The sequence below is a fragment of the Culex quinquefasciatus genome, chromosome 2 (assembly GCF_015732765.1).
Source record: "Culex quinquefasciatus strain JHB chromosome 2, VPISU_Cqui_1.0_pri_paternal, whole genome shotgun sequence".
Lineage (NCBI taxonomy): Eukaryota > Metazoa > Arthropoda > Insecta > Diptera > Culicidae > Culex > Culex quinquefasciatus.
In genome coordinates this window covers 209921077-209937094 of record NC_051862.1, presented here as the reverse complement: position 1 = coordinate 209937094, position 16018 = coordinate 209921077, and the positions used below count along the sequence as shown (strand labels likewise).

Below are 16018 nucleotides of genomic sequence, written 5' to 3'. Positions count from 1 at the left end.
CTTAGTGTAAAATTGTACAAAGAACCCGATAATGCAATAAGTTTCCCATTTCGAACTCATTTCCATTGAGAACAACATGGCACTTTTAGATTATTAAAATAATCTTGTTGATCAATGATTGATTTTTCGGAAACATTGTTTTTTTTTTATTCCAAATGATTTATTTAAAAGATTGGTAATTACTTAAAGAAAAATACATCTATTTGAAAAAAAATAAGAACTTTTCTTTGTTTTCCGATTGAAAAAGTTGCTGAGCTGAAACTGAACTGCATCATATAAAACTTTTAAATAGTACCTTCAATCCCACCATGCTGAATGGCTCATGGTTCATCACCTCTCCCCTCCCTCTCACCCCACCAACAACCCCACTAGGCGTGTCCTTTTACCCTCATTCCCATCAGTGTGCCACCATTTCTTCCCCCATCGATCCCCAATGTTAACGAGAGAAAAGTGTAGCAAATAAAAGCAAGAAAACGCCAAGATATAGAACTGGATGGCTGAGGAGAAAAATGTGTATAACAAGCAAATATGTAAATGGAGAAAACGACACTCATCCGGTTGGTGCCAGATGTCTTGCTTATTGAAGTCGTCATCCCCGACGACGAGGACGGCCACGCCAGGACAGACACATCTTCCAAGAGTTCCCATTTCGGTTGAAGTCGGGCCCAAGAAGTGGAAAATTGCACTGAAGAAACATGTCTATTTAGTAAGAAGCAGAGGGACGGCAAAAAAAAAGGTTTTTTCTTCCCACCACCACCCGAACGGAAAACCCTCGACGAACGATTTGAATTGTGTAAACTGTGACGGAAAATGTAGGTGTTTGTGTGTGTGGGTGTGGGTGTGTTTGAATTGAGGGTTGAAAAGTGCGGTTTTCTGCTGACAAACCGATTTTGATTCTCGAAGAAAGCATCAACAACGAAAAAAAAGCAGTTTTGTAACAGCAGTTGGACAGAAAGAAGGTCATGTCCGTTTGATGGCTTCATTGCAGGTTCGGTTTCTGATTGTGATTGTTATCTTTAAGAGGGTGGGTTGGTGGTTTTGGCATGATTCCATTCCGAGAACGCGATGACTTGCTCAAACCTTTAATCGTGCTGGAATGCACATTTTGCTTCTAGAGTGGGTGCGACTAGGGATCCACAAAAACTCACCTGGGTGTACGTCATCCAGCAGCACGGTTCTACTTGGTTGGAATCTAAGCCCCAGAAGGACAGCTCCTCCTCGAACAGTGGTCCGCACACGTCCGTCGGGTAGTGCAGTTTACCCGTTCTGAAAAAGGAGAAATTTGAAAAACAGTCAGTTAGCTATTATTTAGAAATACTATTTATTCCAATTTTCGGCTCATCATTTCTTAAAGTATAGATTTCAAACAAGGTTTTCGACTGGCACATTTTTTTTATTTCCTACTTGATTTCTCGAAATCAAACTTTCTGCCATTAGGATTACCCCATGTGAATTGGCCTATATGGGAGACATGGCCTAAAACTTTATGAAATATCGGAAGATTAAAAAAAAATGTTTTCTTTGAATCAGGATGATTTCTGGTTGCTATCTCTTGCAATTAAAAAAAATCATATAATTTAGATTTTTCCACCGTAAGAAATGTTCTAAAAGCTTTTCTTTACTCATAATTGAAACTTACTAAACCCAATAACGTTTTGATAAAATTAACGTATATTTAACAAATCATAGTTTTTTTAATTATACTTTTTGTGAGAAGTTCTTTTTTTCAAAACTGGGAATTCATAAGGAACTCAAATATTAAGTTTTTCCAACATTAGTCTCAAATGATCGAAAATTTCTCAAAGAGATTGATAGCAATAGCATTTTATAAAAACTAAGAGTTTTCAGCAAGCTACATGTTTAATTTTTTTTTATTTTGCATCGAACTATCGAAAATTTCTCAAAATGGTTATATTGAAAAAAGGGTGATACATACATGCGTGGCAAAATGAACAGAAATAATATTTTTGTTTTCTGTTGAAAGCAACTTGTAGATCAAGACTTGCTTGAAAATTACATATATCGGATTGAGACGTACGATGGCTTATGACGATTTTCCTGCTATGTTTTGATAACACTGTTTTTATCTTTCACCGATTTTTTTTAATTCGTGATCATGTTCAACAAATTAAGCAAAATAAAATTTTAACGTAATTTTCAGGCTTTCATGAAAAGGTTAGGTTTATAAGTTGGATTAAAATCGTTGTTAAAGAAAAATAAATATCAAAACTAAGCCTAAAAAGGGGGTTTAAATTGAGAAATCAACTTCACAAACTTAAAAAATAACTAAGCATAATTAAATATGTGTCAAAAATGAATGTTTGAAAGCTATACAAAAAATGAATAGGATCTTTCGGTCTTATTATATTTTTGAATAAAAAATTATTCGGTTAATTTAAAAAAAAGCAATTCCGTGTGTTAAACTACTTTTCGATACAATCCTGAAAAATCGATGGTAATAATTTTTTTTCCCAAATAACGCATGAAAATCCGGATTATAAAAAAATCCTTATAAACTGAAATCTTTGAGAAATTGTCGATAATTTAATACCTAACTAACATTTCAAAAAGGCAAAACACTCAATATTACGCCCATTTGAAATGTTAGTCTTGATTTGAAAATTTTGAAAATATTGCTATTGAAAAGATCGGAAAATTTCACAAATGTTTCATATTTGAACATTGAAAATCGGACCATTAGTTGCTGAGATATCGACATTGAAAAATGGTGGACTGTTTGGGTGAGACTTAGATAACATAAATTTTCCTGTTTTTAAGCCTTTGCATTGCAATATCTCAGCAACTGAAGGTCACATCAACAAAGTCCGAAGAAGCAAAATATAGAGAATTTTCTCAGCTTTTCAAAAATATTTTTTCAAAAGTGAGTAAACATGTGCACAAATTTTAAAAAATGAAAAACTGCGACTATTTTCAAAAAAGTCACCTGAAAATGGATTTAACTTGAAAACGGTGCACTTTATCAAAATTTTACTAAAGTACTTTTTGATTGCAAATTCAACTTTACATGAAAAAATGAAGATGATAAATTTTTGCGACCAAAATTTCGATTTTTTGAAAAAATCAGTATTGATTTAACCCGGGCATGGTCTTCGGGTCTATAGGACCCAGTAGCACTATAAAAGTAATTGTAACTTTTGACCAAAAACTTCTAGAGATCTGAAATTTTGTGACTTTGTGTATCTTACTAAGACACACATTCTGGCCAAAAATGAACTTCCGGAGGCAACCGGAAGTGCCCACAACAAAAAAACTGACACCAATGGTATTCCGGGTCTATAGGACCCAGAAATGTTTTCGGCTGCCAAAATTCGAGATTGTAACCGATTTTGGATGTTTTGACCGCAAATGAAAGGCTAGGATGTCTACTTTCTGAATCCGACCGGCAGAACCGGTTTTGGACACCGTGGCCACCGGGAACCTGCTATAACCGAAAAAAGTCCTTTTTGAGGCCCCTACTTTGAGGACCTGTATCTCCGAAACGATTGAACATAGCAGGTTGCTTCCAGTTGCATTCGACAGATAATAACCTGAATTTTAAGCCCCAGAAAAAATAATTGGTCCATAGTGGCCACCGGTTCCGGTAACCCGGAACTTCCGGAAAACTTGATTTTTGCAGTTTTTGACATAAAACCGTCACACGGATCAGTCTTTTGAAACGGATTATTTTGCAAACCATTGCAGAAGAATACTACATACTACCTCTGACTGTTTGGTATCGGTTCTGGCCAACTGTGGCCAATCCGGAACCGGTTCCAGGGTACCACTAAAACGGTTTCAATAATTGTCACGTTAGAAACCCGTCATGTTGCATATCAAACTTCATGAAATTGCATGTTATGACCATCTGAGGTCATGCCGATGTCCTCTGACCCATTCTGGTCACTCCGGAACCAGTTACCGGTGGCCACTGGGGGACACTATCGGAATATGCAATGAACCCTATCATCCGACGTATCAAACTTCATGAAATTGAAAGTTATGAACATCTGAGGTCATGCCGATGTCTTATGACCTTACCTGATCACTCCGGAACCGGTCACCGGTGGCCACTTGGGGACACTATCGGAATATGCAATGAACCCTATCAGGGGCGCCGACTCTGGGGGGGCACGGTACTTTTTGCCCCCCTTAAAAATGGGCAGGGGGGGCAGCCTATACATTGTGCCCCCCCATAAATTTTGGAAGAAAAATATTCTTATTTTAAATATTACAAAAAAAATCACAGAAATAATTGAAAATAATATTTAAAACTGAATTGGAATTGGATAGAATTCTTGTAAGCGAATCTGTAAAATAGCTCAAAAAAATTGTTGTTTTCGAAATCCGTGAATTTTTTTGAACAAAATCGTTAACAATTTTCTAGATTTAGATGCAATTTATTTCTAAATCGACAACGTTTTATCTATACTACTGCGCTCTCTTATGCTAACTAGGTAGGAAAACCAGCAAGCTTAGTACAAGAGCAAACTTACGCAAACTCTTGCCAAAACAATCATCAAGTTTTCAGACGCAACATTCTGCGATTTGCCATTGTAGATTAGGATTTAGCGAAAATGAACTGAAACACTTTTCAAAATGGTCATTTATTGACAGCTTTACATTTAAAAAAATGCTGATAAATTCGATATTTTTTTGAGTAATTTTAAGTATTTTTTTTCTTGAATTCATTTTAAAAAATTGCAAATTTTTGGTCGTATCAAATTGTCATGAAGCTTTTTTGATTTTATTTAAAACCATTCGTGTATCTTTTTGGTTGTTCTCAAATTCTTTAATTCTTAAATTTTTAAAATCTTAAACGCTTAAATTCTTAAATTCTTAAATTCTTAAATTCTTAAATTCTTAAAATCTTAAATTCTTAAATTCTTAAATTCTTAAATTCTTAAATTCTTAAATTCTTAAATTCTTAAATTCTTAAATTCTTAAATTCTTAAATTCTTAAATTCTTAAATTCTTAAATTCTTAAATTCTTAAATTCTTAAATTCTTAAATTCTTAAATTCTTAAATTCTTAAATTATTAAATTCTTAAATTCTTAAATTCTTAAATTCTTAAATTCTTAAATTATTAAATTCTTAAATTCTTAAATTCTTAAATTCTTAAATTCTTAAATTCTTAAATTCTTAAATTCTTAAATTCTTAAATTCTTAAATTCTTAAATTCTTAAATTCTTAAATTCTTAAATTCTTAAATTCTTAAATTCTTAAATTCTTAAATTCTTAAATTCTTAAATTCTTAAATTCTTAAATTCTTAAATTCTTAAATTCTTAAATTCTTAAATTCTTAAATTCTTAAATTCTTAAATTCTTAAATTCTTAAATTCTTAAATTCTTAAATTCTTAAATTCTTAAATTCTTAAATTCTTAAATTTTAAATTCTTAAATTCTTAAATTCTTAAATTCTAAATTCTAAATTCTTAAATTCTTAAATTCTTAAATTCTTAAATTCTTAAATTCTTAAATTTTAAATTCTTAAATTCTTAAATTCTTAAATTCTTAAATTCTTAAATTCTTAAATTCTTAAATTCTTAAATTCTTAAATTCTTAAATTCTTAAATTCTTAAATTCTTAAATTCTTAAATTCTTAAATTCTTAAATTCTTAAATTCTTAAATTCTTAAATTTAAATTCTTAAATTCTTAAATTCTTAAATTCTTAAATTCTTAAATTTTAAATTCTTAAATTCTTAAATTCTTAAATTCTTAAATTCTTAAATTCTTAAATTTAAATTCTTAAATTCTTAAATTTTAAATTCTTAAATTCTTAAATTCTTAAATTTAAATTCTTAAATTCTTAAATTCTTAAATTCTTAAATTCTTAAATTCTTAAATTCTTAAATTCTTAAATTCTTAAATTCTTAAATTCTTAAATTCTTAAATTCTTAAATTCTTAAATTCTTAAATTCTTAAATTCTTAAATTCTTAAATTCTTAAATTCTTAAATTCTTAAATTCTTAAATTTTAAATTCTTAAATTCTTAAATTCTTAAATTCTTAAATTCTTAAATTCTTAAATTCTTAAATTCTTAAATTCTTAAATTCTTAAATTCTTAAATTCTTAAATTTCTTAAATTCTTAAATTCTTAAATTCTTAAATTCTTAAATTCTTAAATTCTAAATTCTTAAATTCTTAAATTCTTAAATTCTTAAATTCTTAAATTCTTAAATTTTAAATTCTTAAATTCTTAAATTCTTAAATTTAAATTCTTAAATTCTTAAATTCTTAAATTCTTAAATTCTTAAATTCTTAAATTCTTAAATTCTTAAATTCTTAAATTCTTAAATTCTTAAATTCTTAAATTCTTAAATTTTAAATTCTTAAATTCTTAAATTCTTAAATTCTTAAATTCTTAAATTCTTAAATTCTTAAATTCTTAAATTCTTAAATTCTTAAATTCTTAAATTCTTAAATTCTTAAATTCTTAAATTCTTAAATTCTTAAATTCTTAAATTCTTAAATTCTTAAATTCTTAAATTTTAAATTCTTAAATTCTTAAATTCTTAAATTCTTAAATTTTAAATTCTTAAATTCTTAAATTCTTAAATTCTTAAATTCTTAAATTCTTAAATTCTTAAATTCTTAAATTTTAAATTCTTAAATTCTTAAATTCTTAAATTTTAAATTCTTAAATTCTTAAATTCTTAAATTCTTAAATTCTTAAATTCTTAAATTCTTAAATTCTTAAATTCTTAAATTCTTAAATTCTTAAATTCTTAAATTCTAAATTCTTAAATTCTTAAATTCTTAAATTCTTAAATTCTTAAATTCTTAAATTCTTAAATTCTTAAATTCTTAAATTCTTAAATTCTTAAATTCTTAAATTCTTAAATTCTTAAATTCTTAAATTCTTAAATTCTTAAATTCTTAAATTCTTAAATTCTTAAATTCTTAAATTCTTAAATTCTTAAATTCTAAATTCTTAAATTCTTAAATTTAAATTCTTAAATTTAAATTCTTAAATTCTTAAATTCTTAAATTCTTAAATTCTTAAATTCTTAAATTCTTAAATTCTTAAATTCTTAAATTCTTAAATTCTTAAATTCTTAAATTCTTAAATTCTTAAATTCTTAAATTCTTAAATTCTTAAATTCTTAAATTCTTAAATTCTTAAATTCTTAAATTCTTAAATTCTTAAATTCTTAAATTCTAAATTCTTAAATTCTTAAATTCTAAATTCTTAAATTCTTAAATTCTTAAATTCTTAAATTCTTAAATTCTTAAATTCTTAAATTCTTAAATTCTTAAATTCTTAAATTCCTAAATTCTTAAATTCTTAAATTCTTTAATTCTTTAATTCTTTAATTCTTTAATTCTTTAATTCTTTAATTCTTTAATTCTTTAATTCTTTAATTCTTTAATTCTTTAATTCTTTAATTCTTTAATTCTTTAATTCTTTAATTCTTCAATTCTTTAATTCTTTAATTCTTTAATTCTTTAATTCTTTAATTCTTTAATTCTTTAATTCTTTAATTCTTTAATTCTTTAATTCTTTAATTCTTTAATTCTTTAATTCTTTAATTCTTTAATTCTTTAATTCTTTAATTCTTTAATTCTTTAATTCTTTAATTCTTTAATTCTTTAATTCTTTAATTCTTTAAGTCTTTAATTCTTTAATTCTTTAATTCTTTAATTCTTTAATTCTTTAATTCTTTAATTCTTTAATTCTTTAATTCTTTAATTCTTTAATTCTTTAATTCTTTAATTCTTTAATTCTTTAATTCTTTAATTCTTTAATTCTTTAATTCTTTAATTCTTTAATTCTTTAATTCTTTAATTCTTTAATTCTTTAATTCTTTAATTCTTTAATTCTTTAATTCTTTAATTCTTTAATTCTTTAATTCTTTAATTCTTTAATTCTTTAATTCTTTAATTCTTTAATTCTTTAATTCTTTAATTCTTTAATTCTTTAATTCTTTAATTCTTTAATTCTTTAATTCTTTAATTCTTTAATTCTTTAATTCTTTAAATTTATTTTTACAATCAGATTGTTGCAGGATTGGGTCCATAAGTTTGTCAATTTTGGAATAAAAAGACAACAACGTCCTTGGTTGCTGTGCACCCTTAAATTCTTAAATTTAATAAATTAGTGTTTAATTTTCGATTTTTTAAAAATTGAATTTTATTGTAATTTCCAAATTTCTGGTTTTTTTTTATTTCTGAATTTCTACTTTTGATTTCTTAAAATTTTTAAGCCATGAGTTTTTTAACCCTAGAGTTTTTAAAAACTTTTTTTTTAAATTTTGAAATATTGAATTTGGTATATCTGTTATTTTTTTTAATTGCTGAATTGAAAAATTGTTGTTTTTTAATGTGTATTTTCCAATTTCTCAAGTTCTAAATTTTTGCTTTTTACTTTTGTATTCATTTTTAGAATTTTAAAATATCTGATTATTTTTATTATTGACTGTTACTTCTGGAAAATAAGTGCGAAATATGCCAATTAGAAGGAATTCGCCTTCTAAACATATTAAAAAAAATCCCCCAAGAAACATTCTCAATCATGTTTTAAAAAATTATCTTTTTCAAAGAAAAAAAGATGGATTCCGGATGAAAAAAAATCGTATCACATCGTAATATTCAAATTTAAAAAAATCGTGATATACAATAAACTTAAACATCAAATCGCCACTCTCACCTAACGATTTCGGAAAATAACCGTGCCCCCCCAACATTTTGGACTAGTCGGCGCCTCTGAACCCTATCATCCGACGTATCAAACTTCATGAAATTGAAAGTTATGACCATCTGAGGTCATGCTAACGTTCTTTGAACTTATCTGGTCACTTCGGAATCGGTTTCCGATGGCCACTTGGGGACACTTGTGGAATATGCTAGGAACCCTATAATCAGAAATATCAAACTTCATAGAATTGAAAATTATAACTATCCAAGGTTATGCCGACTTCAACTTACCTTACCTGATCAATCTGGAACCGGTTACCTATGGCCACTGAGGGCCACTCCGGGACCGGTTACCAGTGGGTTTTGGGGAACATTATCGTAATATGCAATGATGGCATATCGAACAACATGAAATTAAACAATATTACATCTAAGGTAATTACGCTAACATCCCCTAACTCTATCTGGCTTTTGGAATCGGTTACCGGTGGCCACTGGTGTACACTTGTGGAATATGCGGAATAGAAACTCTATCGTCCGACATATCAAACTTCATGAGGCCGTCTTTCTCTCAAACCGAGTGTTGCCGAGATTTGGGTGCAGAAACTCTTTCATCTAACCTTTGATTTTGATATTTTAGAAATTATAGACACGCAAAAATCGGTATTTTCTCGGATAGCTAAACTGCACAATTGGCGTTAAAATCCTCTAAATGCGAATCCAAACATGTTTGGAACTTGCTACTCGGCATAACAGAGTCTTGTTGTTTTGGGTACCAGGGCACTGCGGCATTGAAGGCATTGAAATGGCTGATGAACTTGCCAGACAAGGCTTATCAAACATATTCGTGGATCCCAAGCCGTTTCTTAGAATCTCAAAAAGTGCCGTGAAGCAAGAAATAACTAATTCGTCGCTTGTGTGCTATCTATCTCCTATCTTTTTACAGCAGACGTGTAACAAGATAGCACAAGTGACGAATTGAGGACAATCGCAAATTGCTTCAATCTGGGCGAGATGCGTGGATTGAGACAAGCGTAAACTTTTATCACTCCAAGTCTTTCAATTACCAAGAAACTTCTTGGCTTAAACCATAGAGAACTACGAATACTCGGGCTTCTAACAGGACATTGTCCTGATAGATATCACCTGCACAAAATCGGCATGGGGCCTAACAACTTCTGTCGTTTTTGTTTAACTGAGCTAGAAAGCTCGGCACATTTACTCTGCCGGATAAATGTATAAACCATATCTGCAAAATAACCCCTCGTCTACCGATCCCATGGATACGAGTAATTTGTAGTATGGACAGAATCCAGGGTACATTACAAAAGATAGCCTTCTTAGGTGGTCGCAGTGAGTTCAACACAATTGCCCATTGTGAAAAAAAAAGTTTGATATTGATAGCCAGATTACAAACTATAGTAAAGAGAAAATGGTGAAAGATTTTGTGTCAAAATATGAGTAATATTACATCAGGAACTGGTGATTTTTCATCAGTTTCTGGTGAATTTTCATTAGGTTCACATTTTTACACATGTTTTCGGTAATATTACTCAAAAAGTGGGTATCCGAATTTTCAACATTCCAAAATTCACCTATTTTTGCTGTGTATCAGAACCTACATGTAAACTGTCCTCATGCATTTAATTGCGATATAGAAGGATACAGATGTTGGCATAACCTGGGATAGCAATAATTTTCAATTTTATGAAGTTTGATATATCGGATGATAGGGTATCTAGCATATTCCACAAGTGTCCCCAAGTGGCCATCGGAAACCGATTCCGAAGTGACCAGATAAGTTCAAAGGACGTTAGCATGACCTCAGATGGTAAGAATGTTCAATTTCATGATGTTTGATACGTCGGATGAAAGGGTTTATTACATAATCAGAGAGTGTCACCAAGTGGCCACGGGTAACCGGTTCCGGAGTAACCAAATTGGGTCAGAGGACATTGTCTTGATGCCAGATGATCATAACTTTCAATTTCATGAAGTTTGATACGTCGGATGATAGGGTTCATAGCATATTCCGATAGTGTCCCCAAGTGGTCACCGGTAACCGGTTCCATCGAAAACCGATTCCGGACCAGGTTAGGTCAGAAGTCATCGGCATCACCTCAGATGGTCATAACTTTCAATTTCATGAAGTTTGATACGTCGGATGATAGGGTTCATTGCATATTCCGATAGTGTCCCCAAGTGGCCACCGGTGACCGGTTCCGGAGTGATCAGGTTAGGTCATAAGACATCGGCATGACCTCAGATGGACATAACTTTCAATTTCATGAAGTTTGATACGTCGGATGAAAGGGTTCATTGCATATTCCGATAGTGTCCCTCAGTGGCTACCGGTAACTGGTTCCGGAGTGACCAGGTTGGGTCAGGGGACGGCATGACCTCAGATGTTCATAACTTTCAATTTCATGAAGTTTGATACGTCGGATGATAGGGTTCATTGCATATTCCGATAGTGTCCCCCAGTGGCCACCGGTTACCGGTTCCGGAGTGACTAGGATGGGTCAGAGGACATCGGCATGACCTCATATGGTCATAACATGCAATTTCATGAAGTTTGATATGCAACATGACGGGTTTCTAGCGTGACAATTATTGAAACCGTTTTAGTGGTACCCTGGAACCAGTTCCGGATTGGCCACAGTTGGCCAGAACCGATACCAAACAGTCAGAGGTAGTATGTAGTATCCTTCTGCAATGGTTTGCAAAATAATCCGTTTCAAAAGACTGGTCCGTGTGACGGTTTTATGTCAAAAACTGCAAAATCAAGTTTTCCGGAAGTTCCGGGTTACCGGAACCGGTGGCCACTATGGACCAATTATTTTTTCTGGGGCTTAAAATTCAGGTTATTATCTGTCGAATGCAACCGGAAGCAACCTGCTATGTGCAATCGTTTCGGAGATACAGGTCCTCAAAGTAGGGGCCTCAAAAAGGACTTTTTTCGGTTATAGCAGGTTCCCGGTGGCCACGGTGTCCAAAACCGGTTCTGCCGGTCGGATTCAGAAAGTAGACATCCTAGCCTTTCATTTGCGGCCAAGACATCCAAAATCGGTTACAATCTCGAATTTTGGCAGCCGAAAACATTTCTGGGTCCTATAGACCCGGAATACCATTCGTGTATGTAGAAAACGAAGACCATGGCCAGGTTAAAAATTCATAACCTCGGTCAATGATTTTTTTGCACAACCTGGAATTTTTTGAAAAGTTGGAATTTTATGACCTCTGAAACATATAAAAAAATAAAACATAAAAATAGTGTTTTTATTTAATCAAGTTTTAGTTATAAAAAGTTAAATAAAAAAATCACCAAATTTTTTAACAGTGTATTATTTTTATCCAGTGTAGTCCGTATCCATACCTACAACTTTGCCGAAGACACCAAATCGATCAAAAAATTCCTTCAAAAGATACAGACTTTTTTAATTTTCATACATCATTTTTGAATGGACAGCTGCAAAATTTTGTATGGATAATTATATGGACAAAATAATGATGCAAAATGGCTTCTATGGACATACCGAAGGCACCAAAAAAGTTTCAGCCGGATTGAAAAATACAAAAATTAAAATTGACGAAAAAAGACCGATTCCGTAGAGAACTGCTCATGTATGTAACCCCATCAGCACTTTGCATCATCCTGATTCCAAACCCTATTTTTGAAAACTTGTAATTCTCTTAGGTTTACAAAAAATATCGAAATATTCAGATTTTTATTTTTTATTTGAAGTGATTTTTGGAAAACGTCTGAAATATTGTCTACAACGCAATATCGCAAATTTTGTATGAATTACGATGAAACTCATGTTTCAAGAAATTTTATGTTCTAAAAGCTGTGTTTCAGCAACCCGCAGTCAAAAAGAAAAAAAAAATGGGAGATTTTCTCAGTTGTTGTGTTTTTTTTTGTAGGAGTGCATTTAAATTGCAAAAACTGACAATTATTCGAAAAGTGTCACCTTAAAATGTCTACAACTTGTCGAAAAATGTGTAACGTCATTGATATAGCATTTAAAAATGATGTTTTAAATTTTGTTTGACAGTAAATATTTCGGATGTTTTCCAAAAATCCGAGCAGTATGCTGTAAAATGGCATTTTTTTAGAATAGAAAATGCATTGAAATGAAATGGATTGCAAATTCAATATTTTTGCAGTTTTCACAAATGAAAACAAACTTATTATCATTTTTGTAATTTTTGCTACTTTGATTGATAGTATTTTATGCAACAAGTTGCAAGAAGTAGATTTTTTCAGCACGAGTCTAACATTTATCCAACGAGGTTTACCGAAAAACGCTTTTTGAATGGAATTAAGTCAATTAACTGTTCAAAACAAAAAAAAAATCAACAATGTTACTTTTCGATAACAGTGCTGTAAAGTTCAAATTTTCAGCACCCATTTCAGTGCTGAACAGTATAACTTTTCAGCATTGGTATTGAAAGGTATTAATTTTCCATTCTGTTAATTTTGGTTGAAAAAAGTAGGCCATTTCATCGCTTGAGAATGACAGGAAAAGTAAGAAGTTGCATGACGGAGTTTCAAAAATGAATCGTTATCGTAATACAACTACAAATATGATCATTTCATTTTCATTCCACACTCCTGTGGGAAATTCACGGTTGGCAAAGTAAAACAATCCACTCTGCCCAGTTCATTTGCCATTCGGAGAAAAAACCTGCCAGCTGCAGCAGCCAGACCCATCAGGGGGAAAAACAAAATTGAAAAAAAAACCTTTTATCACAGAATGGGCCAAGTGCAAGTGCACACTTCGATTCAATTCAATTGAGAAGCATATTTCGCTAGTTTGCATCATCGAATGCAATGCTTCGAACGCGCCAAAAGGGTCCAACCTACTCCCAGCTGCTAGGGGGAGGCACATCAGCTGGGCTTCTGATATTGTGGCTGTCAGAGGGGAAAGGAGGGGAAAGTGTAGGAAACATGACGCGTAGCAGCAGTTCCATGCATTCCGGCATGATTGGAATTTCAAATGAACATTTAAGTGAGCCGAGGTCCTGGGCTGGAAAACGGCTGGGCTTTGTCTCGTGGCAGGGTTGGGAAAAGCTGACACTTTCAAAAGTTTATGTTTTATCATTTTTTTGTTTTCTTTTGTTTTCATAAAATGTGATATTTTTTTTTATTTTTTTTTTTTCAAATTAACTTTAAGTTTTCCATCACCACCAACTTCCGGCCATCCCCGGATCTGGCATGGCGGCGCGCTTGCCGGTTCCCACATCCGGACCTGGCCAGCCAGTACTACGCCAACCCTCCCTGGCAAACTGTAAATTGACGACCCGACGTTCCGACCGGAAGAGCCCCAGAAAGCGAACACAAAATAATGAGTCCTGCAAATTGAGGCACGTTCGGACGTTAAATTTATTCCAATTTTCCTCTCCATCAATACGTGGTGGCGGCGTGCGATCGGGAAAAGCGCGACTGCAACTCTGGAAGTCGGTTAAAAGTCGTCCAGATGTCGGGTTCACGTGGGAGGGGCGAGTCTCCGGGGAGGTTGAAAATTGTTTTATCGCACACTTACAAACGCAATTCATGTGGAAAAGGGAGTTTAATTAAAAACAGCTTTTTTTTGAGGTTGTGACTAAATTGAGATATTCCAAATGTCAAACTGTAAAAATAGAATGTCAAGGTCTGTTGATGAATTAGTTTCACCGCTTGTGACAGGAACAGGTTGATTGATTTTGGCTAATTTGATTTGACGTGGGAGTTGATTGATTGGAGTTTATTGGCTATTGAGTGTTCTGGATGTTTGAGCATTGTTTTTGGTTGTTAAACAACCTTTCAGTTTTATTTTATCTAATATCACAGGCATGTTCTTAAACTAAATATCTACCTAATAATATAATGTTTAATAAAAGAATCCAATATAATGTTGAATAAAAGAACTCACATTCTAGTAACTAGAATTGTCTAAATTATTCTAAAACCGCAAAGTGAAACAACATTCCAAAAACATGCAAAAGCTCTCCTAAAAGAATTCCTTCTGATAACGAGTGTAGAAATAATCGCATTCGGACAGCTTTTAGTTTAACTCAAAAAAAAGAACCACACAACCCTTATGTCCGTGAACCGTTTAAAGGGTTTCACCATCGGAACGAATTTGCGTCAGCACATGTCCAAACCACATCACCACCACCACTTTCGGGACCAGCACAGCTCGTCGGCATTCTGGAAGGTCGGGAAGAAAGATACAAAATTCCTGATTGCTCTCCGGGTGGAAGAAGCTTTCGGGAAGTTGGTCTATTTAGAGTGGTTCAAAATTTGAGAATTTTAAACTTGTGCAATCTAGAAAACAAAAAAAACAAAAAACAAAAAACAAAACAAAAAAACAAAAACAAAAAACAAAAAAAACAAAAACTAAAACAAAAAACAAAAAACAAAAACAAAAACAAAAAACAAAACAAAAACAAAAACAAAAACAAAAACAAAAACAAAAAACAAAAACAAAAACAAAAAACAAAAACAAAAAACAAAAAACAAAAAAACAAAAACAAAAACAAAAACAAAAACAAAAACAAAAAACAAAAACAAAAAACAAAAACAAAAAACAAAAAACAAAACAAAAAACAAAAACAAAAACAAAAAACAAAAAACAAAAAAAAAAACAAAAAAACAAAAAAAAAAAAACAAAAAACAAAAAACAAAAAACAAAAAACAAAAAACAAAAAACAAAAAACAAAAAACAAAAAACAAAAAAACAAAAAACAAAAAACAAAAAACAAAAAACAAAAAACAAAAAACAAAAAACAAAAAACAAAAAACAAAAAACAAAAAACCAGAGGCGACTCGTCCACCTGTTCAACCTGTTCTTTGAACAGGTAGCCGATTTCAAGCGGATATTTTTTTTATTTATGTGCCGTGGTGCTTTTTAAATCAGCAACATACAATTACAATTTTTGTTTGAATATACGTTAACAAAATCAACGCCCTATGTTCAGCAGCGCTGCATGCACCGAAAAAGCTTTGGCCCGCCACCCTTTACTCTTTTACCTCTCTTTACAACCCACCAATACCAAAGCGAGCCAGCCTAGCGGGCCACGCGCAAATGCTCGTCGCGTTCAACACCGACCCTTTGAACGTCGGGGAAAAAATCTCCATACAGAAAAAAATCAACACATGTAAAGAGCTTCCTATTCATACGCAGCGGCAGTATCGATGTGTTGGTAAATCTGGTTCAATCTGAGAGCGTGAACTGAGAGCATTTTTGGGAGAGAGCGAAATGCCACCCCCAACCCCCAGCCGACTTAGCTCGCTCAGCTCTCCAGGGAGCTGCATGCAAAAGGTAAACAAGCCAGCGCGTTGACAGCACGTTGAGAGCATGAATAAATGAGAGAGCGGGAGAGCACCACAGATATTG

General features: G+C 31.7%; 1 protein-coding gene across 4 annotated transcripts in view; it reads right to left on the bottom strand.

Annotated features, from left to right (window-relative positions):
* LOC6051796 (potassium voltage-gated channel protein Shaw) overlaps positions 1-16018 on the bottom strand; it is a 261314-nt gene that overhangs the window by 33287 nt on the left and 212009 nt on the right. For all 4 annotated transcript variants that reach the window (XR_005277836.1, XM_038258170.1, XM_038258172.1 and 1 more), the window contains one exon: positions 1149-1266. Coding sequence is in view for 3 of the 4 variants with exons in the window: in XM_038258170.1 (XP_038114098.1) it covers positions 1149-1266 (118 nt within the window). In the remaining variant the exon portion in view is untranslated. The remainder of the gene's footprint in view (positions 1-1148; positions 1267-16018) is intronic.